The sequence below is a fragment of the Saccostrea echinata genome, unplaced genomic scaffold, assembly GCF_033153115.1.
Source record: "Saccostrea echinata isolate AGI-Se365-2 ecotype Australia unplaced genomic scaffold, CSIRO_AGI_Sech_v1 ptg000057l, whole genome shotgun sequence".
Classification (NCBI taxonomy): domain Eukaryota; kingdom Metazoa; phylum Mollusca; class Bivalvia; order Ostreida; family Ostreidae; genus Saccostrea; species Saccostrea echinata.
The window spans coordinates 2,820,845-2,837,385 of record NW_026889806.1 but is presented as its reverse complement, the minus strand read 5'-3'; the positions used below and the strand labels follow the sequence as shown (position 1 = coordinate 2,837,385).

The 16,541-nt window shown below is 33.0% G+C and overlaps 1 protein-coding gene across 1 annotated transcript; it reads left to right on the top strand.

Annotated features, from left to right (window-relative positions):
* Positions 1 to 1,574: 1,574 nt before the first annotated feature.
* Positions 1,575 to 14,717, top strand: LOC133174194 (L-fucono-1,5-lactonase-like). The gene is made up of 8 exons (XM_061309262.1): positions 1,575 to 1,681; positions 8,701 to 8,862; positions 9,807 to 9,883; positions 10,288 to 10,445; positions 12,045 to 12,092; positions 12,328 to 12,441; positions 14,234 to 14,300; positions 14,423 to 14,717. The coding sequence occupies exons 1-8, from the start codon at positions 1,639 to 1,641 to the stop codon at positions 14,612 to 14,614; spliced, it is 861 nt and encodes a 286-aa protein (XP_061165246.1). The 5' UTR covers positions 1,575 to 1,638; the 3' UTR covers positions 14,615 to 14,717.
* Positions 14,718 to 16,541: the final 1,824 nt, after the last annotated feature.

Below are 16,541 nucleotides of genomic sequence, written 5' to 3'. Positions count from 1 at the left end.
TTCATTACACAAGATGTACAATTGACTTTCTCTTGAAAATCTCATAACCAAATACTACAGATTAACGAATATCTAAGACATGCCACTATGTAATCATTTATCAGTTAGCCCACGGGCTGACAAGTTACGTAGGGATGAAACTCTATGTGCGCTAGAGTAGATTATAATTTTGGGGAAAATAGTTAGATGATTCGTTTTAAAGAAATTCATATTACATGTACTCTCTTTATTCTCTATTGAGAAGTTGACGGCTCGTTTTAATACTCCCCCTCAAGAGGGGGAGTATTAAAACGAGCCATCAACTTCTCAATAGAGAATAGTACTCTCTTACTAGAGGGCGCGCTTCTTCATGCACACTCTCTGGTCAGTGATAGATTGATGAGACGGTCTCTCTTTATAGACTGGTCTGTTTTCCGTCGTTCTCGACGACGAAGTAAATTATGAACAGTTTTAACTGCCTTGTCTTGAAGTGTTTGAGACAAAAATGCTTCAATGCTGCTCTAGAATTCAAAGTAAATGGGCTGTACACATTATAGCTAGAGCAAAACAAGATACAAATAACACCCCACCCCCACCCCCACCGGATGAAACTCACGCGCTGATGGTCATACCATATACATATATACATGTATTATAAATGAGTTTAAAATACATCTTTATGTACAGTTTTAAAATTGTTTAGTTTTTCTTTTTAATCGATTTCAGGACCTTTCTCAGAATTATAATAATGTGCTTTTATATGAAATGAAAAGTTGAAGAGATCATGATGTCTTCTTCATTTTGCCGATTCTTTGCTTAGAACCTTACGGGAGTTTAGCCCATTCCTCTATGGGTACTGACCTACACTCTTGTCACTCACTATCCTTGTTCATCACAAAGCATGAAATGATATGCTACTGGTAGTACTTTCTAAGCTTTTTAAAAAACCTAACCTTGTGACGTACATTATTAATAAATGTAATATTGAAAGAAAAGGTGGAATATAGACTGAATCAAGAAGGGATGCCCCATTTGATTGGAGTAGTTCACTTATCAGCTGCTTATGGGATAAATAGTAAGAATAATCAGCAAATTACTTTAGTGTTGCCTGCCCATATGCAATGTGTTCTTTTAAAAATGAGATAAAATTTACTGTTAATAAAAAATCTGAAGCTTAAGAATCAGGTTAAAAGAATAAACGTTATTTCCATAGAAGTTATCACACCCACTCAATAGAACAATCCAAGAAAAAGGCGCGAAGATCATTTACAGGTGACATTTGGCGCGAAATGATTGTGTCACCCCTTTCGTAGAAAGGCAAATGGACTAATCCAGTAGTTTAGAAACGCAGAAAAAATGTTACACGGACATGCCCGTACAAAGAAACGCAAATAATAAACATGTGCATCCAAAAAACTGAAGGAATAAAACACATTATTATTTTGCATCAGTAATATGATTCTTTCTTCTGCAAACTGTATTTGTTTAAATGCAGGTAACAAAATACAGTGTAAATCAGCTTCCAGAAAATCTAGTTTAGTTTCGGATCTAGGAAAAATTAATCCTTATTCTGCCTGACGCACGTGGCGTCAGGCAATAAGATGAAAACTCACTGATAAGTTCGTCTTATCTGGTTTTAAGATAAACACATGGAGAGAAATGTCTGATATAAATGAAATAGACTGTGTGGATTCCCATTTCCGTAAGTAAGATTTTCAGAGTAGATAAGATATTTGATGCAAACTAAATATCAACACTCAAATCACAATTAATTTGGACTATTTCGAATTTGACGAGTGGACTTCCAATGCTGCGCCTGAATGTATCAGCATTTGTCACTATTTATAAACAGTGTCATTTATTTAATATCCATGTACTCTTTATATGAATTTTTGTCCTATTGTAAGCCAATGAAACCAAATGTTTGCAAAGAGTTTATTAACTGAAAGTTGTGAGTCGTAAAGCTGAATGCGGGACGGTTCGCCCCAAAAGACCATTCGCGCTGAGACGTTTCGCCCCAAGACGGTTCGCGCCGAAGATCAATTAAATTAATTATGTGGCAATTATCACTTGTCAACAGCAATTATTAAATTCTGAATAATTTTTGCACTGTGTTATTTTAATCCAATCCATTGGTTCAATCAATAAAACCAATTCATATGGGATATACTAAAGACTTGACATACTAAAGACTTGACATACTGAAGACCTGATTGAGATAATTTTGCCTGTATGGGGGAAATATTGATAATAGATGATGCTTACCAAAATACAGTTGTAGAGAATAAAAAATGAGAAAAAATTGTCAGACCTGATTTTTTTTCTAGGAATTCCTGTTACTTAAAAAAAGTTATTTCTAAATGACCTGATATTTTTATATGACGTGAGACAACAGCAACTCGTGATTATTTTAATGACATGATGAATTTAAAAAAATGATCTATTTTGGTATAACAGACATAGAAACAAATTAAGGTATGTCACTTGTGAAATTAGTTATATTAAAGATTTTTTGGAGAAGTATATTTTTGATAACTACTTATACAGCAATACTCAAAACCACAAAGAAAATTGGAGTTAGTGTGCATCCCGTTGAGCAAAGGTAAAATGAACTTGACCTTTTTGCACTTTAATTGTAACTTTTGGGTTACTCACTCTAACCTTTATCATATTTTACCAGATGTAATCATGGCATTAATTATAATCTTATTTTAATAAAGTCAGTATTAACCATATATAAAAATATTTATCTTAAAACATCGTAATATATCGTTATAGACAATGTAGATTAAATTTGGCGCGAAACGTCTAAGCGCGAAAGGTCTTTTGGGGCGAATGGTCTCGGCGCGAAACATCAATAGGGGCGAAACGTCCCGTTACCGTAAAGCTGACCGTATAGTGGCTCTCCCGAAGAGCGCCGTAGATCGTATTTTATAATGTACAATACATAATACTCATTTACGTATGAAATAGACAAATCATATTCAAGTAAACAAGTTATTCAATAAATTTGTACAAAATCCTGGAATTTTGTAAAATAAATTGTAATTGAAACATAAACTTTAATAAGCTTCAGTCCAACGTCCTAGTATTGTGCAAAAGTTAATATAATGTTAAGATAATTTTTAGCAATGTTCCGTTACTGTTCCTGCATCGTCGTCCCAAGATAGATAAACATCCTGGTAGCTTACATTGTCCTTAATCCGATTACCAGGTTTGTTTATTTTTACGGAAAAGTCTTACACTTTCATATCCCGATTGGATTATAGGTCAATGCACTCTATCCTAAGTACATTGTAAATGGTTTAGTATGTTTATTTTCTGATTAAAATAATTGTCTCAAACCCTATAGGTTTACACTATCTCAGTGTCTGTACTTAACTGCTTAAGTAGTTAGAATAATCCACAGGAGTTGGCAATTTTATCAATAAAGTCAATAGAAATCACTCGATTGACCAAGCCATGAGCTATGCGTTAGCATAGCGAACAGCAAACAGTTTAAAACAGCAGACAGTTTACTATGCTAATGCATAGCTCTTGATTTGGTCAATCAAGTGATTTCTATTGACTTTATGGATAAAATTGCCAACTCCTGTGAATAATCTGTGTCTCAGGACAAGCCCTTACCAGGTCCGTAGGACAATATCATTTTCATGATAGAACATTCTATCTAGTACTTAAACACCCAATTTTATGTTAACGCCCCCAAAATCCACCTAATTCAAGATCAATAATATACCGCCTGTCAATCATTAAAAAAACAATAGCTTCAGATTTGATTGACGGGCCAGCTACATGGGCTACCTGATCATCTGAGTTTGCATGTTTTGAAAACAATTACCTGGTCACAAGTCACACGCTTTCATGTACCGCGTGAATGGTCGCTTTGTATATACACTATTGTTACAAAAATATCATGTCGCTGTTATTATAATATTGGTTGATAATTTTATTTTTAAAAAATAATTGTGAGTAGATAATTAAACAGTGACTTCGTGATTTTTTTTTCCAATATCCACTGCTGTTTTGTATTTGTTAGCGATATGGCGTCCAAGATAATTGTTGAACTTTTCGAAAAAAAAAATTAGTGGATATTCAAGCCCTCTCTTCCTTCAATAACTGAGATCCAGAGAGAAAAGTTTCTGTAGCAGCACAGACCGATAATTCTTCCGAGCCCCTTATTCAACATGTGCCTTGATTTTAAGAATGTACGTAATGCCCTTGTCGACCTTGCACTTGGGTACACAGAAATTCAATTCGCCGTAATTGGAAACAATCGACCCCCTCCCCCACCATTGAAAATTATAACAAAATACAATGGATGAAAAAAGAAAAGATATTTATACTAATATAAATAAAGTATCTTGTATCTAAAGCCATGAATTACGAAAGATTCTTTTTATATCCAAATCTGTAAACAGGGCATGAGAACACGGACCCTTGGAAATGGCGAATATTTGGACACCATCGTTCGCCAGAAAAGTAAATAATATTCCGATCGTTGTAAATGTCCACACAATAAGTGAAATCTTTTTATTTCAATATTCACACATAATATTTTTTAATAATTTCTTTTATTGTCGATTAAAATATTGATATGATTGCTTTGTAGTTTTCACCCGTTTTTTTTTTTATTTTACGATTTTTAAAAAAAGATGTCTTTTTAATTTTTTTTCTTCAAAAGATATCGACGAAAACGCTAAGTCTACAAATTTTATATTTCAGTGCATAATTTATTTTAAATATTTTCACTCAAAATTGTGCACAAAACGCGTAATGTTGACCCTGGTTACCAAAAGCCGGTCTTCCTGTGTAATGCAGCGTGTATAGGGATTTTTGACATCTTGAGTATTGGGGCTCTCCAGGTAAATAACACCAGTACTACCAAGACCACTCCCCTCCTCAGGTAACCGTACGGTAAAAAAATTGGGTCTTTAAGTAGCTGCAGAACTGTAGAGTTATGGTTTTGTCTGGTCAAAGACTAATATATAAAACCACAACGCTACAGTTCTGCAGCTAGTACTTAAGAGACCCAAGTTCAAGTCAAGCCTTTCTGTTACATTTGGTGATTTATTACATTTTCAACAGTGAAATACTGTAATTTATTTATTGAATAAAAGTGATATTCTGACACAGTGTGAAAGGATATCAAAATGGTATTCTCACAGTGTGAGAGAATATCAGAAGTGCAGCAAAACTCGAGATTTTCCTTCCCTTCATGCAGAGTGTTTTTAAAAAAATCTCCCTGGCCTGTTTTAAGATGGAATGAGTAAATGGACCATTCTGACAGAGACTAAAACTGCCAAAGTTTCTCTAAATATGTTATTAAAAGTCCATGTTTACAATGATTTTCAATCTCTCAATTGCTTAGCTATGAAGTCTCAACCGCTCAACTATGATGTCACAGCCTGATCTCAATATGAATATGGAATTTATTTCAGTACACTCATGAGACAGAATTTTTTTATATTTATTTATTTATATAAGTGCGATTTGGAAATACTTCAGATAAATTTGTAGTCATATTTTTGTGTTTTGATATGTGGGATATCCCCAATTTTCTTTTCATCTTTTAAATGAGGGATGACTAATCTATAGAATATGTGAAAAGCAAAACTTTTTTGGGGCAGTCTTTTTTTTTCAAATGTGCATTCCTGTGTATATTAGGTGGTTTGGTATATAAATATATATTGTATTAAAATCCATGAAAAAGGTCCATATTTTGAAATGGCCCCCATTTCACTACAATAAAGGCATTAGGTAGTTAATTTTGATTTTAATTTTTCTAAGCATGGTATATTCTAATATATATATAAAATTCAAAAAAAAAAATCTTGGGCCCATATTCTACATTTCCAGCTAGCTTGGGCCTCATTAAGGAGAGAGAATGGGGCAGTAAGATAGGTTCATTCACCAGTGGGCAGATTTATGGTGCAGATGGTAGAGCACCCATCTAGAATGCTTAGTATCGTACTAACCTCAGTTATCTTACGTATAGCCTATTGTTTGTGGACAAGTTAAGGAAGTTCTGAATCTTGCAAGGTTTCAGGGACATAACATTTTTTATGCTAGTGTGACAATCAACTTTCAAAAGTAACAATTATCACAAAAAAAGGAATGAATTAGATATGAAGAGTTAGCTTAGGAGAAAGTATCAACAAAAATGCAACACAAGAGGACTAGCTCCTCATAAGTTTTATAAACCTGGTGGTTCACTGAATGTTCAGCAATTTCACCAGGACTGCTTCCTTCATGTGTCCTTAAAAAACAAGAGGCCCATGGGCCACACCGCTCACCTGAGTCAATATGACCCTGCTGTTTTTCATCAGCAGATTTCTTCTCCTATATTTCTCCTATATATTCATATATAAAGCTTTGATCGCCTGTTCTAGGCATACTCTACACCGAGGTGCCATGTTTTGAATGAAATTGAATATAAACCTTCTGAGGATGCTTCTATCTTCATATAACTAATCATGATTTTACTGTTCTTTAAAACATTTTAAATATGTCTAACACCCTACCTGGGGGGGGGGGGGGGGTCATGATTTGAACAAACTTGAATGTACACTACCTGAGGAGGCTTCCATATCAATATGACTGATCATGGCTTTGTTGTTCTTGAGAATGAAGAAGATTTTTAAAGATATTTCCTGTATATGTTCTTTTGTAAAACTTTGATCCCCCATTATGGCCCCACCCTACTACTGGAGGATGCCTTGAACAAGCTTGAATCTACAATATTTGGGGATGATTCCATATCAATATGACTAATTGTGGCTTTGTTGTTCTTGAAAAAGAAGATTTTTAAAGAATTTTCCTATATATTCCTATGTAAAAATTTGATCCCCCATTGTAGCCCAACCCTACCCCCGGGGGTCATGATCTGAATAAATTTGAATCTGCACTACTTGAAGATGATTCCATATCAATATGACTAATTGTGGCTTTGTTGTTCTTGAGAAGAAGATTTTTAAAGATTTTCCCTATATATTCCTATGTAAAAGTTTGATCCCCCATTGTGGCCCCATCCTACCCCTGAGGTAATAATTTGAACAAACTTGAATCTACACTACCTGAGGATGATTCCATATCAATATGACTAATTGTGGCTTTGTTGTTCTTGAGAAGAAGATTTTTAAAGATTTTCCCTATATATTCCTATGTAAAAATTTGATCCCCCATTGTGGCCCCACCCTACCCCCGGGGGTCATGATTTGAACAAACTTGAATCTACACTATGTAATGAAGGTTTCACGTAAGTTTCAACTTTTCTGGCTCAATGGTTCTTGAGAAGAAGATTTTTAAAAGATGACACAAAATTTTCATTAATTCTTAATTATCTCCCCTTAGAAGAGGGCATGGCCCTTCATTTGAACAAACTTGAACCCCCTTCACCCAAGGATGCTTTGTGGCAAGTTTGGTTGAAATTGGCCCAGTGGTTCTGGAGAAGAAGTCGAAAATGTGAAAAGTTTACAGACGGACGGACAGACAGACAGACGGACTACAGACAAAATGTGATCAGAAAAGCTCACTTGAGCTTTCAGCTCAGGTGAGCTAAAAATCTACAGGATCAAATCTTTCAGTGTATTTAACAGCACATTGTCTCCAGCTAAGGCCATAATAAATAAATTCCTAGATTCTCATTCAACATTTTTTAATATTAATAGAGGCAGGCAGGCAGATTTTATTTTATATTTTTTTTATTTCTTCCATTGTACAGATTTTTTGTTGACCTGGTCAATTGGTGCAGATTTATATATTATGCCAAAATATAAGTTAACTAGAGGTCCATCTAAATAATTATATCTGTTTCTACACATCCTCACCAGTCTTTCACAGTCAATGATCCTTATCAATACATATTGTAGCAATTACCATCTTGTCAGCTGTCAAACTCATGCTGACATTCGTGTGATTTAAAATTTAAAACAAAAGTTGAATGGTAAGATGAATACCAATCCCATCAGAGACAAGATGAAGAAAAAAAAGAAATTAAAAAAAAAAAGAAGCATTAATATATTGGTAAACAAAATTGGGATGGACGGGGATGAAAATCTAGGATTTATTTTATTATGGCCCAACAAAAAACTCCTACCTCCACTGTAAAAGAGTTCCATTAAGTTAAGTAATTTAAGTATTATGGGGGCATGGTCTGGTCCAGTGATTTTTTTTTTGCCTTCCTAGCTGTTATATTTGAATAATGTGTATTAAAAAATACATGTATAATTATTTGTATACTATAAATGCACTTAATTTATGTAGTTGTAATATTTTAGCACCTTTCACAGATGGTCTTGTCAAAGAATTCAAGTATAAATAATGAATGATTTTAGCAAATATATATACAAGATAGACTCCAAAATGTGGTAGAAATTTTAATTATTTATACTAAACAGTTGATAAGGAAGTTGATAAGGACGCTAAATTTTGAGTGTGTTAATTTCTGTACTTTTACTGTAACTCATCCCATACTAGCAGTAAAAAAAGGACAAAGAAAGGAAGACTTCACAAATACAAGTCATACATGTATCATTTCTTTCACAGCCATTTTCTTCATATTTTGACCATGCCTTTCTTTTTATACATAACAAGTGCATGTGATTTCTTTCCTGTTCAGGATTAGATAGGAATTATTGCCTGATTTAAGTCACCATATATAATTATCTATATTTTTTCAATATTCTTAATATTATTTACTCTCATAAACTTTCATTTCAGACATATGGGATTTGAAGAAATTCCAGTATCCTTGGCCAACTTCAGCAGAAGAAGCAATATTCCAAAATTTTTCACCCCATGACTTGGAAACAAACCTGACAAAGACTCCGGTCAGACATGCTGTGTTTGTCCAGTGTTTGAATGGGACTCCAGACGAAGCAAGTAATACATTTAATGTAACATAGTCACAGTAAAGGATATATACCACTGATCCTGATAGAAACTGAAGAAGAAAAATTATTGCTTGTGTTTTCTTCAGAATATTCCTTTGAACATATGAAAATATACTGTTGACATACATTCTAACATGTGGGATTAATTTACCCTATGTATGGAATTATAAATTTTCCTCAAAAATTTAATTGTCAAAAAGTATACTTAATTAATGACAATCCAAGAAATCAGCATAATTTTTACCTGTGGATCAAACTGAAATTGTGATTCCCCAAAATTATAATCTGTGGGGGAAAAAAAATGTTTACAGCTTCCCACTTGTAATTTTATGTAATTTCTTTTGCAATAGCTATAATAGTACCTTTTAAATTAAAAGATTTAGTTTATAATTTTGGATAAGATCTAATGAGGATATATCACTTTCAGTCTTCCCATATTCTATATATTTGACTTATACACAGCAAAATGTGCCACGTACGTATCACATACGTTAAACGTATGTGATACATATGTGACTTCACGTACGTATCACATGAAAAAAGCACCACGTACGTTAAACATACGTAACACATACATGTATTCCAACCGCATGTTTCACGTACGTTATGTGAAACGTATGTTGTCACACGCATGTTATCCATACGTTGTACCACGTACGTGAAACGTGCGGTTGGAATACACGTGTTACGTATGTTTCACATATGTGTAACATATGGTATGTGCTACCATACCTTACACTTACGTGGCACAATTAGCTGTGATATGTAACTTTGAATAAAACCAAAGATAGAAACAATGTTAAGCAAATTGAAGGGACCATCTGCTGAGGACAGGATTTTCAAATATAGCCACTGGATTTCGAATAACCGATAATCTTTTACACTTCTGTTTATCCAAATTGTGGATAGAATTGATTTTTTTTAACATTTCAGAATGGGTTATAAGCCAAGCGGCGAAGTATCCATTCATTAAAGGAGTTGTAGCTGGAATAAACCTCACCAGTCATAAGGCAAGTGACTGGAAATAAGCATTTTCTATCTCAAAAAAAGGGGACATGAAACAAAACTTAAAATGAAATTTAATATATCCAAAACAGGGAATCAAAAAAAAAGTTTTATTTGAGTAAGATTGAATTTCAAAAAGGTTGAAAGAATGAGGACTTGGTAACTTGGGTTCTTATGAGCTTTCTTTTTGATTTTTTGAATGCAAGTTGGCTCTTAAAATATCTTTTTATCCCTCGCAACAAAGTTGTGGGGGACGTAGTAACATGTTTGTTACTGTGTGTGTGGGTGAGTGAGTGCGTGCGTAACAAGTAATATTTATAACGGAATCAAAATGTTCTTTTGTGATGGGATGCTCCGCTTTGCAGCACCCTTGTTAAAAATTGTCAGGAAGGGCTTTTGCTGTTTTTAGCTTCCAGAAGTCCTTGATGATATGCAAAAGTATGCCTTGTTTAAGGGAGTTCGCCATATTCTAGATATGGAAAAACCTGACTGGATCATAAGAGAAGATGTTCACACTGGACTGAAGGTGCTAGAAGAGAGGGGAATTCCCTATGACTTACTCCTAAGGTATTATGTTTATTCAACATTCATAATTACTTGCTTGAAAGGGAGGACATTCAATTTGTAGAATTTTATTTATTTTTTATTAAGCTTATTATACCTCACTTAACAAAAGTTTATTGGGTATAAAGATGGACAATAAACTTTTATAAACTAAATGGTCAAGGTTATGCAGGTGAGCTTTGTGACCCATAAGCCTATTTTTTAATATCTCTATCTAACAGTAAAAAACAGTTAAAGACCACAGCTTTTGAACTATTTGGAAGTCAATATTTTGTAAATATCAAGGTTTATTGCTTAAGGTAAGGGCAAAGAGGTAAAGAAAAAATCAGATACAATTTCTAATGTTTCACAAATATGTCTTGTTTTTTAAACAGAAAACATTAATACGAGGGTTGTTCGGAAAGTTCGTGGACTACCGTCATAACTTTTTTACGTAACGTCATATTTTATCCAAATTTGGAAGAAATATTTCAACAGTAAATTCAAATGATGTGTATTAAAATTTTTTAAAATATCTTGATTTATTTCAAACTGATTTAGACTTAAAAAATGCAAAAATCGGATCACGGAGCAGGTCAAAATTTTGTAATTTACAATCAAGAAACTAAATAATATCTGAGATCAAATCTTCTGTAAAATGACACAAAAACGGAAAAATTCTACACGTTCAAATTAAGAATTGCTTCATCGTTTCTGATTCCAAATTATGACTTAATATTTTGCTTCGTTAAAAAGAAATCAGTTTCAGAAGATAGGTAGTCCTCATTGAAAATGGCAAAAAAGATGATGTTGTAGAACGTCACGGAGCAGCAGTTAACCATACAATTTTGTGTTGTACTCTAGAAAACTCCAGAAAAAAACTCTGAAAATGCCGGAGGAAGTAGGAAATATGTCAAAAGCGAGCAATGCATGTGTGTGTACATGGTATAAGGGGTATTTGAATGATAGACTACTCTGCTTAGACGATGGTAATTGCTAAGAAAACAGATTATCTATAAAAATCTTATCAAAAACATTGAAAGTTAGTAATGTCATGCTAAGAGTTTGGCGTTTTACAGATGCTGATCTTGTGAAAGCACACTTAAGCAGTGAAAAAAGTATAATATTGACAAACAAAATAATGCTACTGGAACAATTGTTAGCAAATTAGATTTCAGGTGGTAGAGAAACATTTTGAATGAGTGCACTGGTATTGGGCAATACTGTGAAATGTATAGGGATAGTATTTTTGAGAACCTCATGTCGGTATGTTTTTGACGTTACATTGTTGTTGAGTTTGCTCCGTGGGTACAAAACATGTTGATTTTAAAACTATATAACATGAATTCTATCAAATCACATGGAGTGAAACTTCACACTTAAAAAAATAAATATTTTTACATATGATAATGTGCTCATTTTAAATTTCTTGAAGTAGTATATCAAAGATTGGCATAGTTTACAAACTTTCCGAACAACCCTCATATTGTTATTCAATTAGAAATAGAATTATTTTTAAAATGTTAAAATATACATGTAGTGTATACTGATTTTATTCATTCTTTCATTTAAAGAATATAATTCATAATTTTTGATTGGTTTCAAAATCATTTTCTGTTACAGGCCTCCTCTTCTGAAATATATACCCAGTGTTGTATCAAAGTTTCCAAGGTAATATACCCGTGGTTTTTCTGAGAGAAAAAAATACCATAAAAAATTGAATACCATTTTTCAAAACAATCTACTTTCTGGTGGAATTATGTTTTTCATTTTAAATCATAGATTTATTCAATGGTTTATAGTCATCATCACAATGACTATGTACATATAAAGAATATTTTACTATGTCAGAAAAAATAGATTGGCATGACTTATAAAAGTCAGTTTTGTTCATTCACTTTCTCAGGTTAAAATTTGTTGTTGATCACATTGCAAAGCCTTACGTAAAGGACAAAAAGATTGATGGATGGAGAGAGGAGATTGCTGATATAGCAAAATATCCAAATGTCTACTGCAAATTGTAAGTTGTTGATTTATCATAGTCAAGCTGGGATAGCAAAATATCCAAAATGTCTACTGCAAATTGTAAGTCATTGATTACCGTATATACTCGCCTATAAGTCGGTCCGCCTATAAGTCGGTTGTATTTTTTAAGCTTAAATTAGAGGGATTGACCCACTAAAATACCATTCTTTTAATAACTCGCGTATAAGTCGGATAAAGAGTTTTAGACCAAGTTTAACTCCCAAAAAGCCGACTTATAAGCGAGTATATACGGTAATCATAATCAAACCAAGATGGCAAAATATCCAAATGTCTACTGCAAATTGTAAGTCATTAATTAATCATAATCAAGGTGAGTTAGCAAAATATCCAAAATGTCTACTGCAAATTGTAAGTCATTGATTAATCATAATCAAGTTGAGATAGCAAAATATCCAAATATCTACTGCAAAATGTAACTTTTCAATTAATCAAAACCAAGATGACATAGCAAAATATCCAAATGTGTATGGCAAATTGTAAGTCATTGATTAATCATAACCAAGTTGAGATAGCAAAGTATCCAAATATCTACTGCAAATTGTAAGTCATTGATTAATCATAATCAAGCTGAGTTAGCAAAATATCCAAAAGTATAATGCAAATTGTAAGTCACTGATTAATTATACTCAGGCTAAGATAGCAAAATATCCAAATGATAACTGCCAATTGTAAGTCATGATAAATCATAATCAAGCTAAGATCACTGATCTTAAAAAAAAAAATGTCAACTTCAAGCTGTAAGTTATGATTAATATCATAGCCAAGCTCTAAAATATCCACATTTATTTAATTTTCAACAGTAATAAAAATGATATTTTTCACTGTTAGGAATATCAAAAGTGTGGCAAAACTCGAGATTTACCTTCTCTTCACCAACTGGCAAAAGTGTTATTAAAAAAGTTTTCCCTTTTACAAGATAGTGGTAGCAAATAAACCATTCTGACACTGACTAAAAATGGCAAAGTTTCTCCACATTGTTGTAGAGCCTATGTTTACAATTTTTCAATCTCGCAATCGCTTAGCTATAATGTCTTACAACTCTTCAGATACAGTGTATGACATCACAGCCTTTTATACTGCATTATGAAAAGAGAGGCAAAAGGGAAAAAAGGAATAAAAAGAAAATTTAATGTCTTGTAGAAGGATATGGAATTTATTTCACTTGTGGTACAGGGTTTTGATATTTTCACCAGTGCAAAGCACAACTGAAAATATAAAAAAAAAAAATTCTGTCCGATTTGTGAAAAAAATTCCATATCCAAGTACAAAACATTGAATATTTTCTATGTCTACTGCAAACTGTAAGTTCATGGTAAATCTTGAGGCTAATATTATCAGTAATGATATACCTGTATATTGGTATGGGAAGGTTATTAGAATTCTTTGTAGCTTTATATTTGGATAGTCATAAGCACCTGTGCAAGAGAGAAACATTTGTTTTTGCCTATCTGGGAAAATTGTAATAAATCAAAATAAAAGTCTTGATGTACTGATTTTTAATAAGTTAATACTTTAAGTCAAGTACATGTACCACTCAGTTGCATGTTAATTTGCTAATTTTGTTTTAACTACAATAATATCTGTATTTAAAGAGAGGTTGCAATCAGCAATTTTTTTAAATTATCTTTTCACGTACCCAATTCTGTTATTCGAGTTAAAACATGAATTTGTGTCTCTTGTTTATGAAAAATTTGATAAAAGGGAATATATTTAATATAGATATCATCATTTCATGGTGAGTAATTCTGTTATTGAATACTTTTTAGATCTGGTCTTGTAACAGAAGCAGACTGGAACTGCTGGAAAGCTGGGGATTTCCAACCATATATTGATGTAATTATACTTTTGTTTTTAAAAAGTTGTTAAAAGATTCAAATTATTTCATTGAGAACTAAATGTTACATAAAGCATTACGTAATATACTGGTAAAGTATTAGTGAAATTTGTATTTTCAGCATGTCCTGGCTTGCTTTGGAGTTGATAGATGTATGTTTGGATCTGACTGGCCAGTGTGCAATCTTGCCAAAGCTGACTATAAAACAGTGTTTGATTTGCTGCAAAGTCTTCTTTCTTCCATGACTTTTGAAGACAAGAAAAAGATTTTCAAATTGAATGCAGCCGCGTTTTACAAGCTGGACTTGAATTAGTGTATTAAAATGAAGCATTATTTAAACATTATCAGCAAGTTTTCACATAATTACACAATACATGTGTAAATAACTATGCAATTATTAAATGATTTTATATGTATACAGATTGTTTATCTTTAACAAAAATAAATCACTTTGATAGTTTCATTTCGAATTCATGAAGAAAAAAATGCAATTGAAGCATTTTGTCTTGAATTACTAATATACATGATCAACTTTGCCCCCAGACAAAGCTTACTGTAATCATGCATACAGTTTACTTCTTTTTAACTTAATGGACACCAAAGGTAAACTAGTCTCGTTCTGCTTTTGTGACTTTACCTGGCACTGTCCATGAAGTTAGGCCAAAGAAAACAAGTTTTTGAATTTACCACCGTAGTCCAAACAGCCCTATATAGCCTTTGAATATCAGTTTAAAAAATTCGCATTCCGACGTCCATTATTGAGATCGTGGTAAAATACGTCTATTGTGTAGGGTAATATCAGCTAGATATAGTCAGCATTTCGTAAATTCTATGATCATTATAATGGCCCTGTTAGATACAACCTATCATTTGGTCGTATTTTGACTGACATATTTCATACCAATTGTTATACCTTTGGGTTTTTTTTTTACTAATTCCGTCTATCTTATCAATACATGGGGCCCAGGACGGATGTGACTGGTCGATAGGGGATGCTTACTCCTCCTAGACACCTGATCCCACCTCTGGAATTTTCAGGCGTCCGTGTTGCATGCCCTGTTCACAAATTTATATTGTTTGTAGGTTTTTGAGATCGATTACTGTTCATTATTTTCACCAATGAAATATGGAGAGAACGAAGGGTAACCAAGCTCAAAAGTCAATTGAAACGATACAAATCTGGAGCAGAGCAAACACTGACCTCTAAAAGCATCAGACGTGGAATCAGGTGCCATGGAGGAGTAAGCATCCCCTGTCTGCCGGTCACACTCCTCGTCATAATCGAGCAAACGGAAAAAATCCTTAGAAAATTCAGTGTGTAAATAATGGCCTAACAATTAGCATTAGAAATGTCAGTCAGCATATGACTTAATGATAGATTGTATTTTCTGACAAGGTAATTGTATTGACCATAACACTTGCGAAATGTTGACTTCAAACGAGACTGTTGATATCCTTGTTTCACCAACTTGTTTGTAATTAGCTTGCCTCGTTTTAGAAAGTTTCTTAAGTAGAGCATGCTCTCGGGTATCGAATCAATTGGGAGACATAAACTCCATATACAGGTGGTAAGGGTATATTGCAACATAAATAAGGGAAGTTGACGATAGAAAAGTTTAAGCCGTTACGTTTTTCACACAGTTTTGTTGTTAGGTTACCATTAACATCTTTTTTTTGCAAAATATCCAAAAAAAGAAACAGATGTGTCAGACTCTATGGTATCTTTTATTTCAAGTTCTCTCGGATATATCGAGTCAACATACATGTATGAATGAAACTTTTTCATTTTCAACAATTCCCTCCTTGTTGGCATATTCAGCAGAAGTCTGTCCCCTTTTTGTGTCCTAATAATACATTGAAGTTATTTAAACGTTTAAAGACATGATAACAATATTTACAAGACAAATATTTCACTTTGGAGAAGTCGGTTCTTCTCTACTGAAAGATTTTTTCAACAGCCAGTTTAGTTAATTCACTCTTCTTCAGGTTTAAATTAGTTGTTGATCACATTGCAAAGTCATACGTAAATAAATAAAAAAGATTGAGGGATGGAGAGAGGAGACAGCCAAGACGGCAAAATATCCAAATGTCTACTGCAAATATTAAGTCAATGATTAATTATAATCAAACTGACACAGCAAAACATCCAAATATCTACTGGAGATGGTAAATTATTGATTAATCATAATCAAACTGAAATTATATATATATATATATATATATATATATATATATATATA

What these genes read in the sequence shown, in the direction of transcription:
- LOC133174194 (XM_061309262.1), top strand. Translation starts at nt 1,639, where the DNA reads ATGTCTGATATAAATGAAATAGACTGTGTGGATTCCCATTTCC. An exon ending in CTGTGTGGATTCCCATTTCC is followed by an intron (nt 1,682 to 8,700) that starts GTAAGTAAGATT and finishes CTTTCATTTCAG; the next exon opens with ACATATGGGATTTGAAGAAA. An exon ending in CCAAATGTCTACTGCAAATT is followed by an intron (nt 12,442 to 14,233) that starts GTAAGTTGTTGA and finishes AATACTTTTTAG; the next exon opens with ATCTGGTCTTGTAACAGAAG.